Source organism: Vicugna pacos, chromosome 10 (assembly GCF_048564905.1).
Source record: "Vicugna pacos chromosome 10, VicPac4, whole genome shotgun sequence".
Classification (NCBI taxonomy): Eukaryota; Metazoa; Chordata; class Mammalia; order Artiodactyla; family Camelidae; genus Vicugna; species Vicugna pacos.
This window is the reverse complement of record NC_132996.1, coordinates 51,123,852-51,148,500: the sequence shown is the minus strand read 5'-3', so window position 1 is coordinate 51,148,500 and position 24,649 is coordinate 51,123,852. Positions and strand designations below refer to the sequence as shown.

At 55.7% G+C, this 24,649-nt stretch overlaps 2 protein-coding genes across 2 annotated transcripts in view; one reads left to right on the top strand and one right to left on the bottom strand.

The window, feature by feature from the left end:
- ABTB2 (ankyrin repeat and BTB domain containing 2) overlaps positions 1 to 13,843 on the top strand; it is a 170,131-nt gene extending 156,288 nt beyond the window's left edge. Inside the window, exons 8-17 of the mRNA XM_006198319.4 lie at positions 1,271 to 1,367; positions 1,622 to 1,757; positions 3,605 to 3,834; positions 5,217 to 5,395; positions 5,831 to 5,936; positions 6,146 to 6,248; positions 6,799 to 6,889; positions 10,077 to 10,145; positions 10,766 to 10,879; positions 12,202 to 13,843. Of these exons, the coding sequence (XP_006198381.1) occupies positions 1,271 to 1,367; positions 1,622 to 1,757; positions 3,605 to 3,834; positions 5,217 to 5,395; positions 5,831 to 5,936; positions 6,146 to 6,248; positions 6,799 to 6,889; positions 10,077 to 10,145; positions 10,766 to 10,879; positions 12,202 to 12,399 (1,323 nt within the window). The 3' untranslated portion in view covers positions 12,400 to 13,843. The remainder of the gene's footprint in view (positions 1 to 1,270; positions 1,368 to 1,621; positions 1,758 to 3,604; positions 3,835 to 5,216; positions 5,396 to 5,830; positions 5,937 to 6,145; positions 6,249 to 6,798; positions 6,890 to 10,076; positions 10,146 to 10,765; positions 10,880 to 12,201) is intronic.
- Positions 13,844 to 17,691: 3,848 nt separating this feature from the next.
- NAT10 (N-acetyltransferase 10) overlaps positions 17,692 to 24,649 on the bottom strand; it is a 36,996-nt gene continuing 30,038 nt past the window's right edge. Inside the window, exons 24-29 of the mRNA XM_006198320.4 lie at positions 23,563 to 23,735; positions 22,914 to 23,033; positions 22,449 to 22,547; positions 21,987 to 22,060; positions 20,862 to 20,945; positions 17,692 to 18,525 (exon numbers count right to left, since the gene is read on the bottom strand). Of these exons, the coding sequence (XP_006198382.2) occupies positions 18,414 to 18,525; positions 20,862 to 20,945; positions 21,987 to 22,060; positions 22,449 to 22,547; positions 22,914 to 23,033; positions 23,563 to 23,735 (662 nt within the window). The 3' untranslated portion in view covers positions 17,692 to 18,413. The remainder of the gene's footprint in view (positions 18,526 to 20,861; positions 20,946 to 21,986; positions 22,061 to 22,448; positions 22,548 to 22,913; positions 23,034 to 23,562; positions 23,736 to 24,649) is intronic.

The window sequence follows — 24,649 nt, the reverse complement described above, 5'->3', positions numbered from 1 at the left end:
CCTCCCTCTTCACCCCTGTCCACACAGCCCTAGCCTAAAGGAGGGACTCAGTAAATGAAGGTCACTGGCCTGGCGGCCACCTCCTGCCTGCTTTTTGGTGACTGCCCTCCTGAGGACCTGAGCAGAGTGCCACCCTAGCCCAACTGGCCTGCAGGGCTATGCCCTGGACTGGTGCCCAGTTTCACCCAATGGGCAGGCCTCTTCCTCTGCCGCCTCGGTGCCTTGGCTCAGGCAGCGGTGCCACGACTGGTTTCTGACTGACAATAGCCTCTGGCTGGCAGCCGCCCTCACTCCCCACATGCTGTAGGGGGGCTGAGAGGTCAGCCTGGACCCCTCGCACCTGGTCTCAGGTGAGGGGCGGGCGGGTTTCCAGACTGCCAAGCGCAGGCTCTGAGGAGGCTTTGGTAACCCAGAAACCTAGGGGGCCTTTCCCTCCCTCCAGAGCAGCCCGTCAGGAAAGGTGAGATGGGACTGAAGTCACCATCCGAGTGGTGCAGACACCACCCCTGCCCCAAGGCAAAGCCAGCCGGCTGGGCGGGAACTGCTTGGTATCTGTTAACCCTGCCCCGTGTATCCCCTGCAAGGCCTGCCCCCGCTAGAGTGGGGAGAGGCCGCCTGGTTTCCCAGACAGGGAGCCCCTGCCCCGGCCCCGCACCTCCCAGCCTTGGGTAGCTCACCAGGCCTCTCTGATGGGAACCCTAAAAGCCACTAGGTATTGAGCCCCTGTGGAGAGCTGAGCACCATTCCCCTTAATCCCCAACAATGCTGCTAGGCAGGTCTCTCTCCCATTTTCCAGGTGTGGAAGACGAGGCTTGGAGAGTTGAGCTACCTGTCCCAGGTCACCCGCTGGGCATGGCCAGCCCTGGCACTCAGCTCTTTCTGACTGTAACACCTCTGCTCCCTCTGGAGCCCCAGTTTCCCCTGGTTGATGGCGAGGGGGGCGGTACCTTCTCTTCTGCTCCTCTGCACGAGTTCTCAGGAAGATCACAGCAGCCAGTTTGTAGGAAACTGTTGAAAAGAGAGAAATAGCTCAGAGGTCCCCATCGCGTAGGGGCTTGGTCCAAGGTCACAAGAGTGCAGGTGAAGAGTCTAGACACTTACTGCCCCAAAGAGAACCTGGAATTCTAAGGTTTTGCTTCCTCGGCTGCCCGGGTAAGCCAAGTCTTGGTCACATGCCTGGGGGGACCTAAAGGTCCCTCCCCAAAGCCTCCCCTGCACATATCCCAGACACTCCATGCCGCACTGAAGTGCCCGCCCTGTGCCCTGACAGTTGCTGCTGGATGCTGGTGCCCACGTGGAGGGCTCGGCAGTGAGTGGCGGTGAGGACAGCTATGCAGAGACGCCCCTGCAGCTAGCCTCTGCAGCCGGTAGGTACTCCGCTGCCCTGCCCACGAGGGTCCCCGACTGCCTTCCAGCTCTACCTGCCTCTCCCCGCAGTGTCACCCAGCCTGGCTACGCTGCACACACAGACCCCTGCAGCAAGCCTTGAAAGCCCTCCTTCCGGGCCCCTGGGGGCTCCCCTCACTCCATTGTCTGTTTCCACCATGCCCATTGCCCCGGCAGGCCCAGCAGAGGGACACAGTGGGTGGTGAGAGCATCCTTGATCCGCCTTCTCTTTCAGGGAACTATGAGCTGGTCAGCCTGCTGCTCAGCCGCGGCGCTGACCCCCTCCTCAGCATGCTCGAAGCCAACGGCATGGCCTCCTCCCTCCACGAGGATATGAACTGCTTCAGCCACTCGGCCGCCCACGGCCACAGGTACCCACCTGGGGTCCCTACCGCATGTGCTGTGAGGGCATGAAACAGGCTCTCAGGGGCCTTGATTCCCCAACAGGGAGTAGAAGACTGAGGCCTGGAGATCTTTCCAGAGGTGGGGGAGCAGTGGGGTGGCTGCAGGCAAGCCAGCCAGAAAGAAGATACAGGTCTTAGGCCAGCATGGGGGCCCCAGTGGTTGGAGGCCCAGAGGCGCTGGGTGGTAGATGGCTTAGAGGTCCCATGGCCAGTTCCCAGCAGACCTGGGACTGGAGCCTGGGGCTCCTGATGCCCAGGGCAGGCCCTCCTATTTCCCTGTAAGACTGTCTCCCCTGCAGCCACCCAGGGCCACCTCAGGACCATGTTCCTTCTCGTGCCCAGGGTGTTTGCTCCAGGGGCTTCCACACCACATATGGCTCCACCACAACGAGGCTCCTGGTGGCTCTGCAGGAGATCATGTCCTGCTCCATGGGCAGATGGCAGACCTTGCTTTGTCGGGGCCAGGCCTGCCCAGGGGTGTGGTGGGGCGGGGATGATACCAGAACCATTAGGTAGCTCTGCGGCGCAGAGGGAGGCAGAGGTCAGTAAATGGCAGAGAAGGGCAGGTGGGACACCTACTTCCTGTTCCCCAATGCTGTTCTTAAACCCAGACTGTGCCCTTGCTGTGGTCCCCTCCCTAGAAAGCTTCTCCACATCGTCTGTCCCCCTGCCCCACACTCACCCACCTCCACCAGCCTCGCCCTCAAGCACCACCTTGCAGGTCACTGCCTCCAGGCCTCTCTAACCCACCCAGGGCTTGTATTTTCTCCCGTCACGGCCTCTTCACCCCACGCAGTTTGCCCATCTGCTTCCCGCTCTCCCTCGGGAACACGGGATCCTCGGGCTTCACGTGCCAGTGCACACCACAGACTGGGTGCTCCGTAAACTCACTGAGCTACCGAAGCTCAGGATGGCCCCAGGTCCCTCAAGGGGGTCTCTGCCTGGCACAGCCTGGCCTCCGTCATGGAGTGGACGCGGTGGGCAGGGCTGTGGGGAGGAGGCTCCCCTGCCAGGTGACCTGAGGGCCTGCCCTGCTGCAGCCATCCCAGAGCCCCAGGCCATAGGATGTGACAACGGGCCTGGGACTTGGAGCCCTGGGTCTGAGTCTGCATTCTGCTCAGCGTGACCTTGAGCAAGATGTATTCATCCCCCGTAAATGGCAAGGTTCCTGGGATCTCACAGGGTTAAATGCAACCATACAAGGGAACGTGCTCCGGCGAGCATCCAGTGTTCTTCACGTCCATATATATGAATGAATTCTGTATTACATGCACTTTTACTTCACTCTTACTAATAAAAGGAAAGGAACAAATGAGTACAAGCATGTGCCGTGTCTCAGACACGTTCATGTGGGTAAAGTTGGCTGCTATAAGGGGAGCTGCTGTGTGTCAAGCTCTGCGTTTGATATCATCACACTGGCCTCACATTAACTGGGGGAGAATGATGCTGACACCCTGTCCTACAGATGACAAAGCAGTCAGGGCTCAGAGAGGCAGAACAACCTGCCTGAAGTCACACAGCATGGTGGAGCCTGCTTTGCCCCAAAGCCCCAGAGCCTGTTACTTCTCAGCAGTACTTGGATGGCAAAAGGGAGAGGTTCCCTGCAGCCTCCCTGCCTCACCCTGGGGACTGGGGATGGGAGCTCCTGGGACCCCTGGCCCAGCCTTCCTGGGAGGGGAAGGCCATGATCCTTTTGTGCCCACAGAAGCCCCACAGCTGCCCATCCGGGCCACGGGTCGCTGGGAGGCAGCTAGGCGGGCACCATCCATGGTGGGGGCCTTAGGCATCCCCTTTGTCCATCCCTTTTCCTGCAGGAATGTCCTGAGGAAGCTCCTGACACAGCCGCAGCAGGCCAAAGCAGATGTGCTGTCCCTAGAGGAGATCCTGGCTGAGGGCGTGGAGGAAAGCGACACGTCGAGCCAGGGCAGTGGCAGTGAGGGGCCTGTGCGACTGAGCCGGACGCGCACCAAGGCCTTGCAGGAAGCCATGTACTACAGCGCGGAGCACGGCTACGTGGACATCACCATGGAGCTGCGGGCGCTGGGTGAGGCCCCGCGGCGTGCGAGTACACGCACACACACACATGCGCGCGCACATTCTGCTGCTCCTGAGGCCAGAAGAGGCCCAGGCCCACAGGGGCAGATAGGCCAGGAGGCAGCTGAGCGCAGGGTGGGGCTCAGTCCACCCTGTCTTGGTGGCTGATGGCCAGGACAAGAGGCACCCTGAGCCTCAGATTGCCCCCAGCAGGCACACATCTCAAGATCCTCACACCGGCTCCCTGCCCTCAAACCCCCCCACCCTCCCTGGTCACAGCCTGGGACGTGTAGCTCTGGGACAAGCTATAGCACTAGGGGGTCAACATTTCTGGTCAACTCTGTGCTCTCCAGTCCCTAGGCCAGCCTCCCTCCCTCCCTCCTTGGGTCTGCAAGCCTGCAGATTTCTTTCGTCCCAGGACAGATCTGGGTGAGATCCTAGGTGTGCCACATTCGGTGGTGCTAATAATCCTCCTCTAAGAACATGATGTTGCATAAAGCCCAGGGCCCGGTGACAGCTCACCGTGAGCACTCAGTGCACGATGGCCGAATTGGTAGTCTCAAGCCTCAGTGTTCTTCTCTGTGAAATGGGAATATGACTCCTGCATACACTCAGTAAACCAGAGATGCGAATGCTACCTACGTCATCAAGTCCAAAGGGAATGCCGTTGGTCCTTTTTCTCAATCCACAGTGAGGCTGGGGGGTAAGAAGCAACCTAATTATCAGGAACATTGCTAGTTTTTGTCATGACCTTTACAAAGTAGTTTTAAATTACTCTGTGGCCCCACCAACACACTCCAGGGAGCTGGTAAACAGTAATTACATGGCACTGGATGTACACAAACAGACCGGTGAGCTGGGCATTGGGAAGAGCCCTCCATGATAGGACAGGGTTCATTTCAGGTTTCTAGACAGGCGTGGGGCCCCGTGTCGTCAAGCACCCTGCATAGCCTCTGGGCCTCCGAGTCTCCCCGGCCACCCCTTGTAATTAACGAGTCCTCTCCTGTAAGTAATTGCAGGGCCCAACAATCAGTGGGGCCAGTGTGGGTGCTGGGATGACACTTGAAGTTTCCCAGACTGAGCTATGGATTTTCAGAGCTTGGGCTCCCCATACTTGGCCTCCCTGTACTTGGCCCGGAGCCATTCCTCCACCTCATCTGATGGGAACCTGGGACCCCCTCTGATCTCTCAGGGAGGCCCGCCAGGGTGAACAAAAGCTTTCCTTACCGACACGCAGCAGGCAGGGCGGGGTTGGGGACAGGGCTGCTTCCTGCTCTACAGACATCGGGCTCATGGCAGGAAAGCCTGCCAGGAAGGGGCCGTTGTCGGGTGGGGTCGGTGGTCCCTGCGGGGAGCGCTCTGCCAGGGGGATGACTGCCTGCCCGTCTCCAGGTGTGCCCTGGAAGCTGCACGTCTGGATCGAGTCCCTGAGGACGTCCTTCTCCCAGTCCCGGTACTCGGTGGTGCAGAGCCTCCTGCGGGACTTCAGCTCTGTCAAGGAGGAGGAGTACAACGAGGAGCTGGTGACCGAGGGCCTGCAGCTCATGTTCGACATCCTCAAGACCAGCAAGGTGAGTGTCGCCAGGCAGGTCCCTGCCCCAGGCTCAGAGAACCCCAGGTTCTGGAGCTCGGGGCCCCGACCTACCATGAGACGGCCACATTGTCTGATGCAGACAGACACGGGACCCCCACCCCACTCCTGCCATGGACGGACACAAGCACCCTCACACACGCAGGTGGATGCCCACCCCACACCCAGATGTGCACTGCCTGGCTACAGGGGCTATGGGTTTGTCTGGGCTGGAGCCTGGCCAACAAAGCAATTTGGGGAATCAGTGTCAAAGGAACAGGCATCCCTTGCCAAGTCAGATCCAGAAGGAACAAAAGGCAGCAGTCCCTCTGATCCTGGCCTGGACTTTGGAAGCTGGCCTGACTATCTGGAGCGGTAAACAGATGGCCAGGGGGTACAGGCGAGCTAACAGCCATTCCCCACCTCTCCCCCACAGAACGACTCAGTCATCCAGCAGCTGGCTGCCATCTTCACGCACTGCTACGGCAGCAGCCCCATCCCCAGCATCCCCGAGCTCCGGAAGACCCTGCCTGCCAGGCTTGGTGAGGCCCTCCCTGCCTGCACTTTCCAGCTCTCCCTCCCCTCCCTCTTATTCCTCTTTCTGTCCTCCATCCCCTTTCCAAGTGCCACAGCCCAGGCCTCAGTTTCTCCACTCTTCACCCTTATCCCCCCCAGCCCCACCCCTAACATACACTTAAGAAACCCCCAGAGGTGGGCTCTGTGGTCATCCCCTTCTCCTCCCTTCTGGCAGATCCTCACTTTTTGAACAACAAGGAGATGTCGGATGTGACCTTCCTGGTGGAAGGAAAGCTGTTTTATGCACATAAAGTCCTGCTGGTGACGGCTTCGAACAGGTAGGCGGCCCCGGATAACAGTCTCAGCCCGCCGGGGGCAGGGCAGCTTTGTCCAGATATGAGGTGACAGGCATGCTGGAGAAGAGCCTCTGGCCCCGGGGTTCCACCCTGCAGCCTCTGCCCCTCAGAGGGAGCAGGGGACCCCCCCCGACCTGCCCCACAGCAGGCATGAGGCACATTGACAGAGGGACCATCACCATGGAACCCAGGGTTCTCCAAGTGGAGCTCTAAGGCTGTATTCCTTTGGTCAGGTTATTGCTTTTGATTATTAGAAACATAAATGTTCTGGCAAAGAAGGTCAGTTTCCTGGCCACAGGCGTCTCGGTGACTTACCTGAGGGGCAGCAGGGCCAGAACAGGGCTCAGCCCAGCTGTCAGCCCAGGATGATGTAAAACGTCTCTTGGCAAGAATTATTTTGAGAGCATGGCAGTAATTTTTCAAATGCTTCCATCTCCTGGTGACGGTCAGGTGATGGATGGTGTGATCGCCACACAGCAATGGAGTAAAAGTCATGTTCATGACCTGCCTTGTCTCATCTCCTTTGCTCTAGGTTCAAGACACTGATGACCAATAAATCAGAACATGATGGTGACAACGGCAAAACCATTGAGATCAGCGACATGAAGTACCACATTTTTCAGGTGCGTGGGCCGTGAGTTGCTGTACTCCTCGAGGGGTGCCCCGCCCTGCCTGGGCGGGTGGGGGCAGGGCAGCTGTGAGAAGTTGTGGTCTTCCACTCCATCCCCAGTGCCTTCTGTGTTTTGCTGAATCAGTGGTCAGATTGGAGCATCTAGGTTTTTCCCAGGCCAAGGTAGCCATTCTGTTTTGGGTTTGTAGCTTCAGGGCTTTTCTCTTGGGCCCTGAGCCCTAATTGCTGGACGAGGGGTCTGGGCAGATTGACAGATGTGTGATTGTCAGATACTACACCCGCAGCGTGAGCCCTGGTTCCCCAGAGTGAGTTCCCAGAGCACAGGCATTGCCTGAGTGCCTGATGGAAATTCGGAACCTCAGGCCCCACCCCAGATCCTCCGCATTTTAGCAGGACCCCGGGGGGTGGGAGGTGATGGGTGCAAGCACTGGGGTAAGCCACATCCCTCCTCCCGAGCATTAAGGGAAAAAAGCTGCACTGAGCCCATCCTGGTTGTGGAAGATCAAGGTCAGGGCTTTGGAGGTGATCAGAGGTCGTGTGATGGCACCTCCACAGGCTGGGCGCCAGCAGTGGCAGGTGAGGTCTGGAGGAGGAGGCTGGCTGGGATCCCAGCTGAGTCCCCATGGGGAGCTCCTTTCTGGAAAGTGGTCTCCAGGCTGCAGCGATGGCCCTTGGGAGCTGAGACTGAGGCCAAGAGGCAGTTAGTGTGTGGGTCCAGGACCTCGTCTTGCACAGGACAGGCTTGTGACCTAATGGGAGATATCAGAGCCTCACAGAAGCACCAGGAGCCACCACCTAAAAGGGTTTTGTCCCCCTCTCATGTTCCCTTTAGTCACTTGTTAAGCATGTAGTCACTTACAGGTACTGTGGAGATGGCAGTAAACAGGACAGGGACCCTGCCCTCCAGGAGACAGGATTGTGAATTCGTGTTATGGGTGTGGTGGTGGAGATATTGGGAGTGCAGGAAGAGGGCATCTAACTCAAAGCTGCAGAGGAGGAAGTTTCCTGGAGGACGAGGGCAGGTAGCCAGGTGTTGGAGCTCCGGGTGGAGGGAGCTGTGCACACAAGGCCCAGAAGCCAGAGACCATGACCTGTTCAGGAGACACCTTCTGGTCTAGTCCTGGCAGACCTCAGAACAGCCTGGAGCTGCAGCGTGAAGGGCTTGAACTTTAACCCAAGGACCACTGAAAGCTACTAAAAGGTCACCATCCTCACTAACACTTAGCCAGGCAAGATCCAAGCCTCTGTTCATCAGTTAAGCTTCACAGCATCGTCCTGGGAGGTGCACATGTATCATTATCCCCTCTTGGTAGGTGAGGAGTCCCAGGCGCAGAAAAGTTGAGTAACTTGTCCAAGGTCACACAACTAGGAAGTGACAGAGCCAGGATTCAATCTTAGGATGTGTGGAACGGTCACGTTTGCACTTACATAGCTCACACTTGAGGGCGAGGAAGGGGTTGGGGGGCATTACTGCAGGGAGGGGACCAGCTAGGAGGCTGTTGAGAAATCCAGCTGAGTGCCGATGGCCACTAGGTAGTGGCAGTGGGACGCAAGGAGGTGGATGAGGGGAGAATGGATGGGACTCGGTGACGGACAAGGAGGTGGAAGGGAGGCCCAGCGTCCGGCACAGGCTGTCTCCCCTTCCTCCTTTTCCCATCCCTTGATCCAAACTTACTGGGAAGGGGAGCAGCTCTAGATAGTTGCTTGGTTAAGAAGCCCAAAGTCAGGTGATTCAGAGCACGAGGTGGGGTCACGATCAGACACCGAGTCTGGCCTTGGGCAGGAATAAGGGGCAAGGGCTATGACCCACGTCCTGCTGGGGGCTGCCAGGCTGTGGGAAATTTACCCGCCTCCGCCTGTCGGCAGCCCAGCTCCCTCCACTAGGCTCCAAGGGAGCAAATCTGGTCTGACTTCTGTGAACTCAAATGCATTCAAGTGACCTCAGGGAGTTCTACACGCCACAGATGACTGGGTCTTGCCAAAACCAGCACCCAAAATGGGAGCCGCTTTCCAGGCCAGGAAGCTGCAGGCTGTCACCTGTCTCCCAGCCCATACCCCGGGGTCCCCTTCTCACCCCTGATGGTCCAGGGCCGTCCTGCTGATGCTGTGCCCAGCACCGACTCAGCACCCAGCATGGGGGATGGCAGAGGAAGCCAGGCATGGGCCCACCCACCACCTGGCGTGGAGGGACACACGGACATAAGATTGCCATGTGAGCTCCAGCACGGGCTGCAGAAGGCTTGTAGGGGAGAGGCTGATGACTCCGGGACCAGCCTTGGCCTGGAGGAGAGGCTGGCAGGCCCTCTCCCTGCTCCTCTTCCCCCAGGGTTGGACTCCTTCCCCTAGACCCTCTGGTGCCTCTTCCAGCCTGGGGGCCAGTCCTAACAGAGCCTGACTGTGCCGGCTGGAGCCGTGTTTACTTACACACTTGCCAGCTCCTTGCTGGGGCTGTTTCCTCAGCCAACCAGGGAGAATTATTTTTCTTTTTCCAACTGGGAACCTCTCCAATCTCCAGCATCACAGCAGAGAGTGCAGCTTAGACCTCGTAGAACTAAGTGTACCCCGCCTCCCCCGGGCCACCTCGTGTGACGTCCCAGGGCCCTCTGCCCCCGAGGACCCTGAGGGGTCTGGCTGGTCAGCAAGGTGACCTCTGGAGCAGACCCCTGCCCCAGCTCTGCACTTTCTTCCCAAGGGAGCAAATCCAAGAGGAAGCTGGGCTGTGGCTTTCGCTCGCACAGATGGGGACTTCGGGAGCTGGGCTTCCAATGGGGGCTAGTTGGACAGGCGCCCCCTTCAAACCCCACCTTCTTCCCTCCCTCCCAGCCCCATGTTTAGAATTTTGGTAAAAGGAGAAATGAGCAAGATGGTGCCTGATGTGTGGAAGGGCTCTGCGGAGGGGGTCAGCCCCCCTTCCAGACCTCAGTTTCCCCAGCTGTGAGTAGCACCTTCCCTCCTGGGCTCCCAGGACTGTGATGAGCATGGAGGTGAAACCATTCTGTGGAAGGAAGCTCGCCACACACATTCCAGGGGAAACACAGTGTTTGCGGGGAGCTGGCGGATCTGCCCACAACGTCAGCACTTGAGGGCCGGGAGCGGCTGGAGCGCACCCTGCGGGGCTGGGTGAGGACCTCAGTGCTGTGGGTCCATCTGATGGTCATGCGGGCCTCTTCTCCCTGCAGCTGATGATGCAGTATCTGTACTACGGAGGAACAGAATCCATGGACATCCCCACCAGCGACATCCTGGAGGTGAGGGTCTGCTCGGCCCCCAGCTGCCCACAACTCCCTGCAGCCCCCATTCCTCCGTGCCTGTGTGTCTCCAGCCTGAGATGTCAGCCAGGTCTCAACCCCACTCTCAGAAATGCAGCATTCAGAGAGAGGAGGAGGGAAGGAAGGTGGCCTCCGTGAGGACCTCCTGGTTTCCTCTGGTCCTTTCTCTTCATGTGCCAGGAAGGGCCCTTTGGAGAGCGTGGGAAATTGTGCACCCACCACACCTGGCCTCCTAGGCAACCCCAGTGGGGATGGAAGGCACAGGAGGAGCAGAAGGCAGCTGGTCACTGCTCACCAGGTCCCTTCTTAGAGAAGGGACCTGCTGCTGGCCAGGCACCTGGTTAGCAGGTCATGTAGATGAGCATGTAGCTTATAGTTGAAGGCCTCCTGGTGTCAAACCTCAGAGTCTTTCACCCCTCTTGTGCCTCCCAGAGTGCCCCAGCAAATACGTAGACAGCCTAGAGCAAAAGTAAGTCCAGGCCATCAGACTTGACCAGTGGAGGGGCAGCAGGGCCCACAGCAGGAAGCAGCTCTCTGTCCCATGATGCCTGGGCCCTGCCTGGCTGTTGATACCCACAGTCTCCTTTGCCTGCCCCCAGCTGCTGTCAGCTGCCAGCCTGTTCCAGCTGGACGCCTTGCAGCGCCACTGCGAGATCCTCTGCTCCCAGACCCTGAGCGTGGAGAGCGCCGTGAACACCTACAAGTATGCCAAGGTGAGGACCCCAGCTGCCCACCGGCCACCTCCCGCCACACACTCTGCTCCACTGTGGCCTGGCAGTGTAAAGAGCTGAGGGAGGGTTAGTAACTCCCTCTGGAGCTTGGGGTCATTGCCGCCCAGCGGGGCAGCTTTGAGCCGGGTGGATCCCAGGTCACATTCTCGCTGGGCTGTGCCAGGCTGTGACACCTGGGGCCCAGAGCTGAGCCTCTCCGAGTCAAATCAGTTCTACAGGAACTCCTTGCTTTTTTCCATTTGGTCTTCTCCCATCTCAGCAAATGCCATGGTCATCTGTTCAGTTGCTCGATTCAAAACTTAGGATTCATACTTGATCTTTTAAAAAATTCTCCCACATCTGCAATTAACCAAGATATCAGCAGCCCCTCCACTTCCCCATCCCCACCGTCCCCACTGTCCCCTCCTGGTGACTGTGTTGGCCAGGCCTCCCCACGTCCTGGATCCCACCCTGCAATCCACAAGGCTCTTTGAAGAGTGTAAAGACCATGTCACTCCCCTACTTATGCCCAGCAAAGGTTTTCCACTGCTTGCACACTAAAGAAAATCCAACCCTTACCACCCATTACAAGGCCCCCAGGACCCTGCCCACATCTCCCTTCCAATGCCTCCCTTCCCCTTCACCCAGCCACGCAGCCCATGTTTCTTTCTCAGCCCATTCCCACCCCAGGACTCTTGTGATCATTGTCCCCTCCTCTGGTAAAGCTCCTTCCAAGTCACACTGATTTCCCCAGGTGTCCCCCAAGTCACATGCCTCTCTGCCCCCTCACCCACTCTTACTGTCTCACAGCACTGACCACTGTTGGCGGTCGCCTGGCTGGTTCCTTGGTTTCTCTGTCTCCCCGAACTAGAACATCAGCTCTAAGAGAACACTGCAGAGACCTCGGCCTCGGGACCTGGTGCCCAATGCTTGGCCCACTCGATACTTGTTGAACTAAAATAGTTACTGAGCATCTACCATGTGAACACTCGTGTGCTGGGCCCGCTGCTGGACATCCCACAGGGACAGTTCCTGCCCTTAGCAAGGGAGCTTCCAATCCACTGGCAATAGCTGGCATTCAACAAAATGTCAACAGTGGGACGTGGATCAAGAACAAGATTTCAGGGACGTTCCTGGTAGCACAGCTGGGATTTGAACCCAGATTAGTCTAACCCCAGGGAGATGTCTATGGAAGGAATTCAGACAAGGGGGAGGTCGCCCCAAGACGCAGACAGGGCATGATTCCTCTGGGCCGAGGCTCAAAGCTGGGCCTTGGCCCATGGGTACTGAGGCTGTGGGCCTCACCCGCTCTTCCTGCCCCACAGATCCACAACGCCCCCGAGCTGGCCCTGTTCTGCGAAGGCTTCTTCCTCAAGCACATGAAGGCCCTGCTCGAGCAGGACTCTTTCCGGCAGCTCATCTATGGCCGCAGCAGCAAAGTGCAGGGCCTTGACCCCCTGCACGACCTGCAGAGCACCCTGGCCGAGCGTGTGCACTCTCTCTACGTCACCTCCCGGGTGTGAGGTGGCGGGGGTGGCTGGTCAGTGGACCCAGCCTGCTCTGGGCCGGGTTGTCTCTAGGCATCCTAGCAGGTGGGAAAGGCTGGGAGCAACTGCTTCCCAGGTGTCCGGACCAGCATGTAGCCAGAGCCTTTGAGCTTGCTGGGGCTCTGCTGGGCAGAGGCTGGTTCTAGGCCCTCCTGGAGCCAGACGTGGGGAGGCAGATGTGCCCCAAGCCCACCTGTCACTGGGAAACCCAAGAGCTAACCCTTTGCTCAGTGATAGGCCAACGGCAGATGTGGCTGAAAGGTGGCCCTTCCCTCCCCACTCCCTGCTTGCACCTTGAGGGCTGCCGTGTACTCACCCTTGTGTGCCCGTTCGCCCCACCTGGAGGTCACCTCTGCTCCACACAGCTTCTGATTGTATCCTCCAGGCTCTAACCCCCACCCACTCTGGACCTCAGTCAGCTCAGGCCGTCCTAAGTGGGGCTCTTAGGGATGTGGGCATCCTTATGAATGTATAGAATGTATGCTGTCTGGGCCTCGGGCCATCTCAGTCAAAAGCTGGTATTTTTCCTCAATGTCACAACAGACCAAACCCTGAACTTACTCCAGGCCGTGCCTTTGGAAGACTTGATGGGGGCCTCCGGGGGCCTCAGGCTCCTGCACACAGGGTCACTTTGAGTCCATTTTCTTGGTGTCCAGGCCTGCAGACACCGCCAACCTGCACAATTAGTGGTAGAAGGCAGTTAGTACCCACCCCCCACGCCATCAGAGCTCTCAGTCTGAGCCAAGAGTGGCGTGGGGTACAGTGGGGGAGCCTGGGGGCCTCAGCTTTGGTTGTTGCTGCTGTTTTCAGGGCCCAAGTAAAGGGGTGGGCTCTGAAATCCCAAGCCTAGATTTAGGCTGCCTCTGCGGGCTGAGGAAGCGGAGCCCTAAACACCCTCTGGTCTAGTCTCTCCAGTGGAAGATGCTTTAATTTGGTTTGGAGAGAGGGGCACACTCTTCCCCTTGGGAACTGTGGGCCTTGGGGATTTGAAGGATGGGCACGGGTGGGAGGGAAGGACTGGGAGAAGAGGCCCTTCTACTTCCTCCCCACTCGCTGCCCCGGACCCCTGTAGGCTCCGGGTTCTCCCAGGATGGAGAGCAGCGTCGGGCCTGGACACTTGTATTTATGGACCAGACCCTCTGGACAGCTTGCACCGGATGTAGCCTTCAGCTGTACCTTAGAACCTATTTATTCACCAGAAGCCCTGGGCAATTCAGGAGTCACTCTGGTCATCTTGAAAATCCCCCGGAGGCTTGCAAGCCTGGAAAATATTTTTGACTAGCTGCTTGAGCTAGATGTACAAAGGAATAGGCTGTTATTTTATTGCTGTAATATTGTATGATACTGTAACTATACATTAATGTTGTCACATTGTAAATGTACCATGGTTTTATTAACAATAAACACTCGTTAACAATGACCTTGGCCTCATGGCTCCTGGGAGAGTAGAGGGTTACTCAAAGTTCAGAGTTAGGGAGGAGCCCATTTAGGACCAAGAAGAGAACCCAGAGCTATTCCCTGGTTACTTAAGACACCACTGTCTCAGAGGGAAGAAACTTCTGCTGGAAGCTGGGCTGTGCCCACTCACCACCCACTGCCCCGCCTCCCCCAGGACCTCAGGCTGGGTCCAGCCTGTGCTGGGCCTGAGTTCTCCTCTTCTGATGTGAAGTAGCTCCCACTTGTTAAGCACTTCCCTGCCCGAGCTGGACTGGAAGGACTGGAGTCCAGCGACCAGAATAAGCCCGCCATCAAGGGCTTTCCTGATCTTCCATGAGCCCGGCCCCCACGGCCCTGACATGAGAGCTGCGGTTAGGGCTTTCTGAATAGCTGTCTGCAAACCCTCACACAGTCCCAACCTGTGTGGCCCGGCAAGGGGGAAAGGGGCGCTGATGAGGGCCGCCTGTCCCTTGGTGGTTCTTGCTTCCAGGCTGTGCTGAGCCCGAGCTGGCTGTGCCACCTGGTAGCGGAGGGAGGACTGTGGGCCTGTGACTCAGGCCCAAGGGTTTTCTGGAATCCTTTGCACTTTGTTTTAGGTGCAGACTCCAGGCAGACATCAAGGTGGGTTTTTTGTTTCCTGCCTGAGACAGGAAGATAAATTCCTAAGGTCACTGAGAACACTGACTGGAGTAGCTGTGGTTCAGTGACCGACAAGCCAGGACTCAGGAGTTGGGGGACAACACGAAGACCTCACAGGGTCTGTCCAGGGAAATTGCATGTTGCGGCTTTGGTGGGTGGGGCCCAGGCAGGCAGGCTGAGGCTCAGCCTGGGGCCCTGGCAACTGAATGGAGCGGGCCAGACATGAACCCACGGCGCCCTCTGGGGGCCGCAGAGAGACACGCCCCTTCGCACCATCCTTCTGGGCAGAGGCCTTGTATTGTCCCTCCCCAGCACTGGACATCTGCTGTGGCTACCCTTTAGGGGGTCTATGTCCACCTTGTCAAGTTCCCCCACCCCTACAGGACATGCCTCAGTCAAGTGCACAGCCTAAGGGGCAAGATCTAGTCACTAGCTGGCTCCAGGCGGGAGCTCAGCCGTGCTTTCTGCCGGACAGATGTAAGAGAAGGTGCTATAAGGGAGGGACAGGACCCCTCTGAGCCCATGTGTAACAGGACATACTCTAAAGCAAGCAAGCACTCAAATAATTAGAAAAAAAATCAGACATTCTCCCCAGGGGCCAGGAGGACCAGAGTGGAAATGAGGGTGTTTTGTCACCTTACCTTGCCCCTTTGCCCCTGGCGGCTGAGCCCTGTCCTCAGGCCACTGCTCTGGAGCTCCAAGGCAGTCCTCCTCCCGCTGCCTGCTTCAGGCAGGTCGCAGCCAAAGGCAGGCTGGGGAGAGGCGCATGAACTTCTCAGCAGGAGTCTCTGGGAAACAAGGGGGATGCTGTTCTACTCCAGCTGCTCAGCAGGCAGTGATAAGCTGGGGTAACGGGGCTGCGACCTCCAAAGGAAACCCCTCCAGACAGGAGGAGTCAGAGTCTAGCCAGGCCACCAAGGCTAATGCAGAGTCTGCCTCCCCCCACGGTGTCTGGTTCCCTGCTTTTCTCCTCCAGGAACTCCCCTTTCCTTTCTTGCTCCTGCTGGCTGCAGCCAGATGCAGGGATTATCAGTTTTCTCCTCAGCAGACCACTGGAAGCACCGCAAGAAAGCCTCAGCATCTCCCTTCCCTGCCGCCCCTACCCCTTTGCAGAATCCACACCATCTTTCAATGTTCACCAGTTGTTCATGGAATCGAGGGCAGCCCCCGCTCCCAGGTCTGAAGCCTGAACCGCCTATTCAGGCCCAAGGGATGCCAGCCCTGCCCCCTCCCCCAGGCCTCAGATAATGAGTACGTTTTTCCAAGGTGACGGTCACTCATTTCCTCCCCTCCCCCAGCCTCAACAGCCCCCTTTGTGTCTCCTGGTCACTCGGAGTCCTCTGGGACTGCAGGGGACAGATGAGCAGTGGGAGCGCGGAAGCAGGCCAGCGCCAGCCCCTCCCGGCTGTGGGATGGAGACCGTTGAGGAATCCTCTTTGTTCAGGCTTCTTCAGCCCCTTCACCACCCTGGTGACAGCATTCATAGCTGGCTTATCTGAATTCATTTTGCAAGTGAGATTTCCTGAGACAGCGAGCTTTACAGATGTCACTGTCTGGGGGCCAGATGGTGAGGTCTGGGGGAGGCGTACTTTTTCAGGTTTGGAGAACCTATGATCACAAATGCAGAGACCTGTTTAAGAACACTCGCTTTGCAAATAAAAGGGCCAGGATTGTACACAGTAGGCAAAGTGCTCACTTCCTTTTTGTGTGCCAGAGAAGTTAAGAACAGGCTTGTCGGAGGATACAGAGCTGGACAGGTCTGATTGCAAAGCGCATGCTCCCTGCTGCCCAGGTGGGACCCTTCCAGCGCAGGCTGTGGTTTTAGAACAAACATCTTCATGCCCGTAGATAAGGGAGCAGCTCCCAGTGACCTCTGACGAGCACCACAGAACGCAGAGAGACACTGCGTGCGGCACGCCAGACACTGTTCGCAGCTCTTTACAAGGGTCCTGCAGGGAGGTGCTGTCATTACCACGTACCTGTTAGAGATGTGGACTTGCGCGGCAGGAAGAAGAAAGAAGTGTGCCGCAGGTCACAGCGAGGGCCAGGCAGAGCCAGCGTGTCAAGGCCAGAGGTCTGGCTTCAGAGCCTCTCCCTGCTCCCTGAAGCAGAGCGGGGACAGGCTTTGGGGTGCCACGCACAGGCTCAGCCAACCTGGGTCCCTCATCTGTGGGATGACACGGCTGGGAAGTTTTAAGATACCATTCAGCTCTGATCATTTGTGATTGTGACTTTGCCTCAGCCACTCTCCTTAAGAAAACCTTCTTTGAAAGGCAGGCTAAGGCACTCACCTGAAAAAAATGAATCAAAATACTTTTTCATCTCATTAAACTTTCCCACAGACTTAACAGGGGGTCTGCGGTCAAGAAGCTGCAGATCCAGGACACGGCGCAGCAGTCTTAGGCACAGGTGGTTGGACTCTGCTCTTCTCCCTGTGGGCATCCGTCCTGAGAGTTGCAAGTTTAACCCTTTTTGGTCCAGAACCTCCCTTTTCTTCCTGGTCCACGTGCTAGACTTCTAGGAACCAGGATTACCTCTCAGTGCTGGGGAAAGAATCTATTTTTGGACTCACAGATCAATCCTTTTAAAGTCTATGAAAAACCAGGGAGGATCAGTAACCAAAACCACCATATGAATTTTTTTGATAAAAATAAATACAGAAGTTGAAGTCTGACGCAGTCAGAAAGCTACGAAGGAAAGCCATCAACTCGCATGCGAAGGGGAGCAGAAAGGCGGATCAGAACAAGACTTCCACGCTGAGCTTTCCTTACACTTAGTGACGTGGATAAAAACAACCCTACAGAACCAGCAGAGGACCTGAGGGGTTAAGGTGTCAATAACACGGTATCGGGCTTGGGACCAGAAAGTAGATACTATCAAACCCAATAACCAAAGTAAAAGTGAAACCACCACCTTATTTCTGTCCACCGAGACAGAGGGGAACCAAACGACCTGCCAGGAGCTATGGAGGAAAAGAGGTGCAACTAGCTGGCTTCCAAGTGCCACACCAAGGTCCTCAGGACAACCACATCGAGCACCGGTCAGTGTGGCCACTTCTCCTGGGCTCCTGGGTAGTTAAGTCCTAGCCACACTGCCCACCCTGGGCCTTGATTCCAGCACCCTCCAAAGTGCACCTGGAGCCGAGATCCACCAGAAGAAACGGGACAAAGTGCAATTTCCACCTCCGTGGAGTCAGTGGGCACATAGGGAGGATGTTATTTATTAAAAATAGAGATCTCCCTCTCATCCCTGCTAGCAAAAGGGTCTTTTCCAACAATTTTTCCCAAACGGAGGAAATAACAGGCTTTGGCGACTCAGATGTCATATCCTTCCTAAATTAAGAGCTCAGGCTTTTCTGGGCCCCTGGGCAGCAGGCCTGCTGGAACCGGGAGTAGACGGCACACCAGCGCGAATCCCAGCGCACTAACCACGGCCACGGCCGCCTGGCTGGACTAGAGCTCCCGCGGCTCCGGGCCTCTGACACCGTGGACGAGTCCAGGACAAGAGGCCCCGGCGCTCCGCCAGCAGCCTCCCGAGCATCCCCAGAAGGCTGTGTACTTGACGCCTGAAGAGGGACAAGAGCCAGCGTGGCTGCTGCACGTGTGGGAAAGAACCAAATAAGCTGGGCCCAAAGCAAAATATGAACATATGGGAGAGGCAGGCTCGGACCAGGCGGAGGAGAGACCATGCCGGAGGTCTGCTGACCACTGAGTTCTATGCAGACTCACTCAGAAGTGACTTTGCCTTAAGCCAACCTCAGCCAATACACTGAATTCCCAGCCAGATTCCGGGTTTGATGGGGCTCTTGTTGTTTTTAGCAGTCCAGTCGGCTGCCGCCCAGTCCAGCCAGAAACAGTTCAGAAAGTCAGGGCATCGCCTTACGAGTCAGCCGCCAACGCCCAAGTTTCTCTCCACTATTTCTTCTGCTTCAGTTTCGTATCTTTTTTGTTCTTCACATCTCTGCTTTTCTTCAACTTTTTGTTCTGTTTGGGTTCTTTTTTGGCTTCCAGTTTCCTTTTCTTGTCACTGGAGAAGAAAAACAAAACAGGAGTATAAAGAATGAAACACGCATGGTCTGTGACCTCTTTCAGACTGCTCTGCTTTGTCTGAAAAGGGTTTCCGCCACCTGAAACTGAACGTAAGAACACCCAGTCAGACCTAAGTGTTCTCTGCAAGCCCACAGGGCATTGTGCCGGGGGCAGGGGGTACACCGCACCGACTCAGTTCCTGCCCTGACCAAACTCTTGGTCTGTGGAGGAACAAATTTATGCCTGCCTTCACTCCTGAAAGCTATTCCGTCCCCCCTCCCAAGACCTCAAAAAAAAAAAATCTAAGGCATCACAAGGCAAATTCCTTCCCACCACTCACCACTAAGGATTACCCTGGAAACCAGACATATTATCCCAATGACCCTGAGGACAGTCCTTAACACAAAGCATGAATCTTCCAGGAAAACCATATAATACTTTTTTGATGTGATGTTATTATTTTTTTTTTCCTAAATGAGAAGAAAATCCAAAGGAGTCGTAACCCGGGTACACATTTCAGCTGGCCAGTAGGTTCCGCACTGGTAGATTAGCATGGGAATCGCTCAGCAGCAGGCCACCTGCCTTCCCCCTTACAGGTTAAAGATTCTCTCCAGTGTCATTCTGCTCTGGAAACAAACACCTCCCCTATGAGGAGAGGATGAACAGCTTTGTCCAGAGACCATTAACATCGCCTGAATGAAGTGACTGCTCAGAAAACAGAAAGAAAAGGCCTCAAGGGATACGTAATGACAGTTATCAGTGTTTTTACCTCCAAAAGTGCAAACTTTCATATTTACCCAGAGCCCTCAAGTGCATGAACCACCACACAGGCTGGCTGGTGCAGGAGGCTCCTCAGGGCAGAGGCAGCCAGACGAACGGCAGGCAGGGGAGGCCGAGCTCTGTGGAGCTTGGAACCAGGCTGTTGCTGCACCAGGTACACCGCCGGCCTTTTGTTCCAGTCAAAGCCACCACACTCAAGGCCACAGCCATCATGCGCCCTGGGCCACACCTGCCACATTGTCCAAACCAGGAATGAGGACACACTGACAGTGGGCTTTTGTGCCACATCACAGAGCACCCGGAAAACAAGGCTGGTATCGATGCTGGAAACTTCAAGGTAGCGTAGTGACTTACGGAGCCAGCAGAAGAGAATATCTGATTTCTGGAGCCTATGGTTCCTAGAGGCACAAGATTTCCTCTTTCCAAATAAACTCTTCAGGGGACCCTGTCTATGAAAATGTCAAGAACAAGCCTCCTTCACTAACCCTAAAACCAGCTTCATCTGCTCAAGCCTCATCTCCAGAGGCCCAGGGCAGGGGAGGCCTCACTGTCTTCCCCAGAAAAACTCTGGTGAAGGACCCGCCCATGGAACCACTGTCATCTACGCAGGCACTGCTCTGCAGAGAAGCAGCTGGGGCCTGGGGTCCCCGAGACCTTTCCAAGTAGGGCCATCTTCATTATAATCCTAATATATTGTTTGCCTTTTCCACTTTCATTCCCTCCCAATTGCTCCATTTTCCAGAGGCTACAAGACGCGTGATGGCACAACAGATTGAATGCAGAAGCAGATAGGAGAATCCAGCTGCCTTCTAGTGAGCCAGTTGTTAAAGAGATTTGCAAACGTGTAAATGGAAAACAATGCCACTCTTCCCCCTAAAATTTTTATGGAAAATGGTATTTTTTAAAACAAGAAAAAACCCATAACGAGCCCCTGACTGTTAGTTTTGAATGAACAAACATTTTTTTTTTAATTTCTCAGTTTTTCATTTCTAATAGGAGACCCACATAAACAAAAGACAGATATAACCCACATAAACAAAACTCCTTTGGGGTCGGCAATCATTTTTATGGTATAAAGGAACCATAAAACCCCAAGCTTGGAGAACGGCTTGGCTTAGTGGAAGAAGAGTGCAGCAGGGAACACTGCGGGCTTTGCAAAGGACAAGCCTGGTCCTGACTCTAGCTCTGCCTCTTACTAGCTACATGCTTCTTGGGAAGTTACTTACCACCCTAGCGGCTTGGTTCCTCCATCGTTAAAGCAGTGATGTAGGAATATAGCCACCTCTGTTGTTCTGAGCACGAAGGAGATGCTGCATTAAAGCCCCTAGAAGGTACCCAGCTAGCAGCAACCCCAGGGCTGTTCTCAAGCCCGCCTCCCTGGCACGTCTGGGGACTGAGAGGGAGGCTGAGATCCAGGCCTAAGCAATGGCCTGGCTACAAAAGTAGCCACACTCAATGGAAAGAATAGTGACTTTTCCCAAAGCTTCTGCTCCAACCTCCTATTTCCTAGGGAGGCCAGAATGCCTGACTGTCAGATGTGTGCCAGACCCTCACCTTTTCAGGCTGACGATCGAGGCATTCTGCCCGGCTTTGTTCAAAACCTCATTCCACTCTTCATCGTCCCCACGGATCACGTATCTAAAAAACAAAGGAAAATATCAAAGCCTACTCAAAAGAAGAGAGAACTGCTTAAAGTAAGACAGCGACAACGTTCTTATCACACACGTCCTGTCACAAGAGCCAGGCCCAGCTGCATCAACGTTTGAACAGCAGAGAATAGGGGACAGGCGTGCAGCTGAGCGCCCAGGGACAGAAAGCTCACTGGAGCAAGGAGGGTCAGGCCTGCCAGCAGGGGTCAGTCCGCACAGAAGGCAGCTGCCTGACTTCTCCCACGTGACTCTCATCAACTGCCCACCAGAGAAGCCTCCTGTCACCCCCACCTCCTTGCTCACTCCCACCTCCACAGCCCACCTGCCCTCAGACTGCTCCCCACCTGGCCCCATCTGAGATCTCACAATCCTGGCAAGTCCAGGGTCTGATACTGAAAAGCTGAGGGCAGAGCTCAATACCCTGCCCAGGGACTCCCTGGCCGCCTCCATCTCATGTCCAACAACCACCATCACTAATGATCCAGCAACAGGACTACAGCCAAAGAGGCTCAGAGGCCACCAATTCTGGAGCTGTTATTTGCATCAACCCATGGGCCGGGTAAGGCCACTATAGTTGAAGCTCAAAAGGAACTAGGATTTCTAGGGCACAGAGGGTTCTAGAGCATGGGGTTTTGTAGGTTTGTTTGCAGTAGAATCCTTTCTCAAACAAACTGACATGCAAAAGTCAAATATAAAAACGTTGCCATTAAAAGTGAATGCTCATCAATCAGCATCTCCCTTCCCTGAGGGGCCCAAGGCATGAAGTGGAACCCAAGGGATCCCGGGAGCGTGATTTGCAAGTCATGATTCACAAAGTGGCAGAGCTGATCTGAGGAAAACAAATCCTTCAAAATCATGCAAATACTGAATTAGGAGGATTTTAGCTATTAGTGCTTCTAAAGATGATCCCATGAAACACAGCTTCCAAGGCACCCAGGATGTGAATTAGGAGAAACCTGCAGGCCGATTCTGGGGCCTAGAGGCCAAGGCAGAGCCCCAGCGCTTCCCGCAGGGAGCAGAGGGGCCTTACTGAGAGAGGTCCATGTCCTTCAGCTTCCCCACTTCTTTCTTGTGTTTCTCCTGGAATTCCTTTGCAGCTTCATCCTGTGGTCAAAGACCCGTATACAGAGTAGGTCAGTCAAGCAGGGGACAAATCACAGAGAAATGTGATGGGGCAGAATATCACCCCGAGGATGAGCAGACCTCTCCTTCTCCCCAGTTCACCCCCTACACTGTTAGAGGCAGCTCTCACTAAAGCGTATGTGAACATAGAACGTGCCCTCTGAAAACCTAAAAGGACAAACAAGTTTCCAACAGCAGCTGCTGGACTGCGGGCATGCACACGCACACCCAGGGCAGGAGGACGCGGGAGCTGGCACTCGCTCACACCCACAGGACACCAGCGCCCCCGAGCTGGGCCAGCGCAGAGGACTCTCCCAACAGGGGAGAGGGCGGACGCGCGGTGTTCGCGAGGCCTTGGGTGGAAGCATACCAGCTCGTCACTCAGCGTCTTCATGGTGGGCTCCATGACCACGTCCTTCACTGCCACCATCTGTTCCTCGATGGCCTTTTCCTGCACTTCATTAAAAAGCTACAAAAGACCAAGGCCGAGAAGCAGGAGATGAAGCAGCAGCAGGGACCCAGTCACTTGTTAGCAAGTCATTTAGTGTATACTCTGGTTTAGGAGCACACGCGTTCACGGGAGGAGCATGGAAACACACAGGACAGGTGTCACACTCCTAACAGTGATGCCTCTGGGAATGAACACAGAACATGACAGATACAGCTGAAGCCCTCTTTCTGCGTGTGTGTGTGTGCGCGCGTGCGTGCGGGCATGTGCATGTGCATGCGTGAGTGTAGATCTGCAGCAAATATGGCCAAATGTTAACATTTTTGCATCCTGGGACAGGGAGTGGGTTTGACACATTTTTCAAAACCTGCCCTTGGCTGAGGATACCTTCACGACTTTGCGGATGATCCGGTTGAAAAGTCCCATCAACTGGCCCGAGGGCAGCTCAATCTCCTTTTCCAGCTGGTCCAAGGACTTGTGCTGCAGGCCAATCCCTAAGAGAAGAGCCTGGAGAACGGGAAATCTGCTGGAGTGGCTGCCAGGATGGGCTCTCGCCCATTAAAATGGTACCAGGAATCAGAGTTATTCCCCTTGACCAAGGGTATCTGGTACAAAAATCAACTGGCACTGCCTATTTTAGAATCTTTCCACTCATCCTGCTACTGAAACCACCGGGAAACACCCCTTCCTGCGATCCCCAAACCAACTGCTTATCCAGGCAGACAGCTGCTTCACAACTACGTTCCAGGTACGAGGAGCTCCTGGACCCCCAATGAAGTAGAGTAAGAATCAAGCCAGCATGGTGGGTAGGGGGAATGTGGGCCCAGGCTGCAGCTCTTCTACTTACTAGTGGTATGGTTGGGCCCGGGGCTCGACTACAGAGCCCAAGAGTCCCCACCTGTTGAAAGTAGAGATCACTACCCACCTATCGGAACCATGAGGAACTAAATGCACAAAATTACATCAAAGCATCCAACCAAACACCCAGCATGTAAATTGCCCCACAACACCAGCACCCAAGAAGCAGGTAACCTACCGACTGGGCAGCGGACAGGGCCAGGTCCCCCAGCTGGTTCAGGAAATACATCCGGGAAATGGCCGGGATCATGTCCATGATGAGGTGGTAGTCAACCATGTTCCGCGAATACATCTCCAGCCTCTTCAGGTCATAGGGGAGGAAGAGCGCTTCCAGCTCCTCCCGGCGTAGGGCTATACATGTGACAGAGCCAGAAGGGTCAGGGCAGCCCGATGCCCTCACAGGATCTGACAGGGTTCCCAGACAGCACACACACGGTCCCCGGATGGCACCCTAGCACCTGCTCCTCCACCAGACCTTCAGCCACAGCAGGGGAGAAGCCACCCGAGAATGCTGGCCCACCAATACAACAGAGTGCCCCGGGCAGCCCTGCCTCTTCTGTAAAGGGGAGGCAGCTGGGGCCGTGCAGGGAGGGGGATGGGTGGCACGTGACCCTTGCTCAGAGTTCCATGCCAACACCTGAGATCAAGGAAAGGCTCCCGTGCCCCAGGCTCAGATGAATACAATACTCTCGCCCCACTTTGTCACTTCTCAGGACTCAGTTTCCCACGTTCCACCCAGCTTGAGAAACAGATTTTTTCATCAAAATACAATTGGCAAAAAACAGGTATGCACGCGCACATAATAAGCAACAGGGAAAAACCTCCACAGCTGTTAATTCTAATGATCCTTTACACCCTTTTTTGTGCCTTAAATATTCAAACAGAATTTACATGCCCAAAACACTTCTACATGTTGGCCACAGAAGGTTGGCAGCATATTCTTATTATAATTTCATGAACAAGGAAACTGAACTTCAGGATTGAGCTAGGTACCCTCGCTCACAGGATTTAGATTCGGCTCCATAACTGACTAGCTGTATGACCTCACATATATCTCTGAAGCCCAATCACATCCCCCAAGTCTTGTCAGGACAACAGGCACAGTGTGTGACAGGGCCCCTGGGGTGGAGCAGGGCCTGCTGGGTGGAGGTGGGTGGTGGGAGATGCAGGCCTGGAACCGGTCCCCCATCCCTAGTCCAGCCCTCTTTCTGGACCACACACCCACCTCCCGTTACACAACCAAGCCCCACCCACCCTCCTGCAGC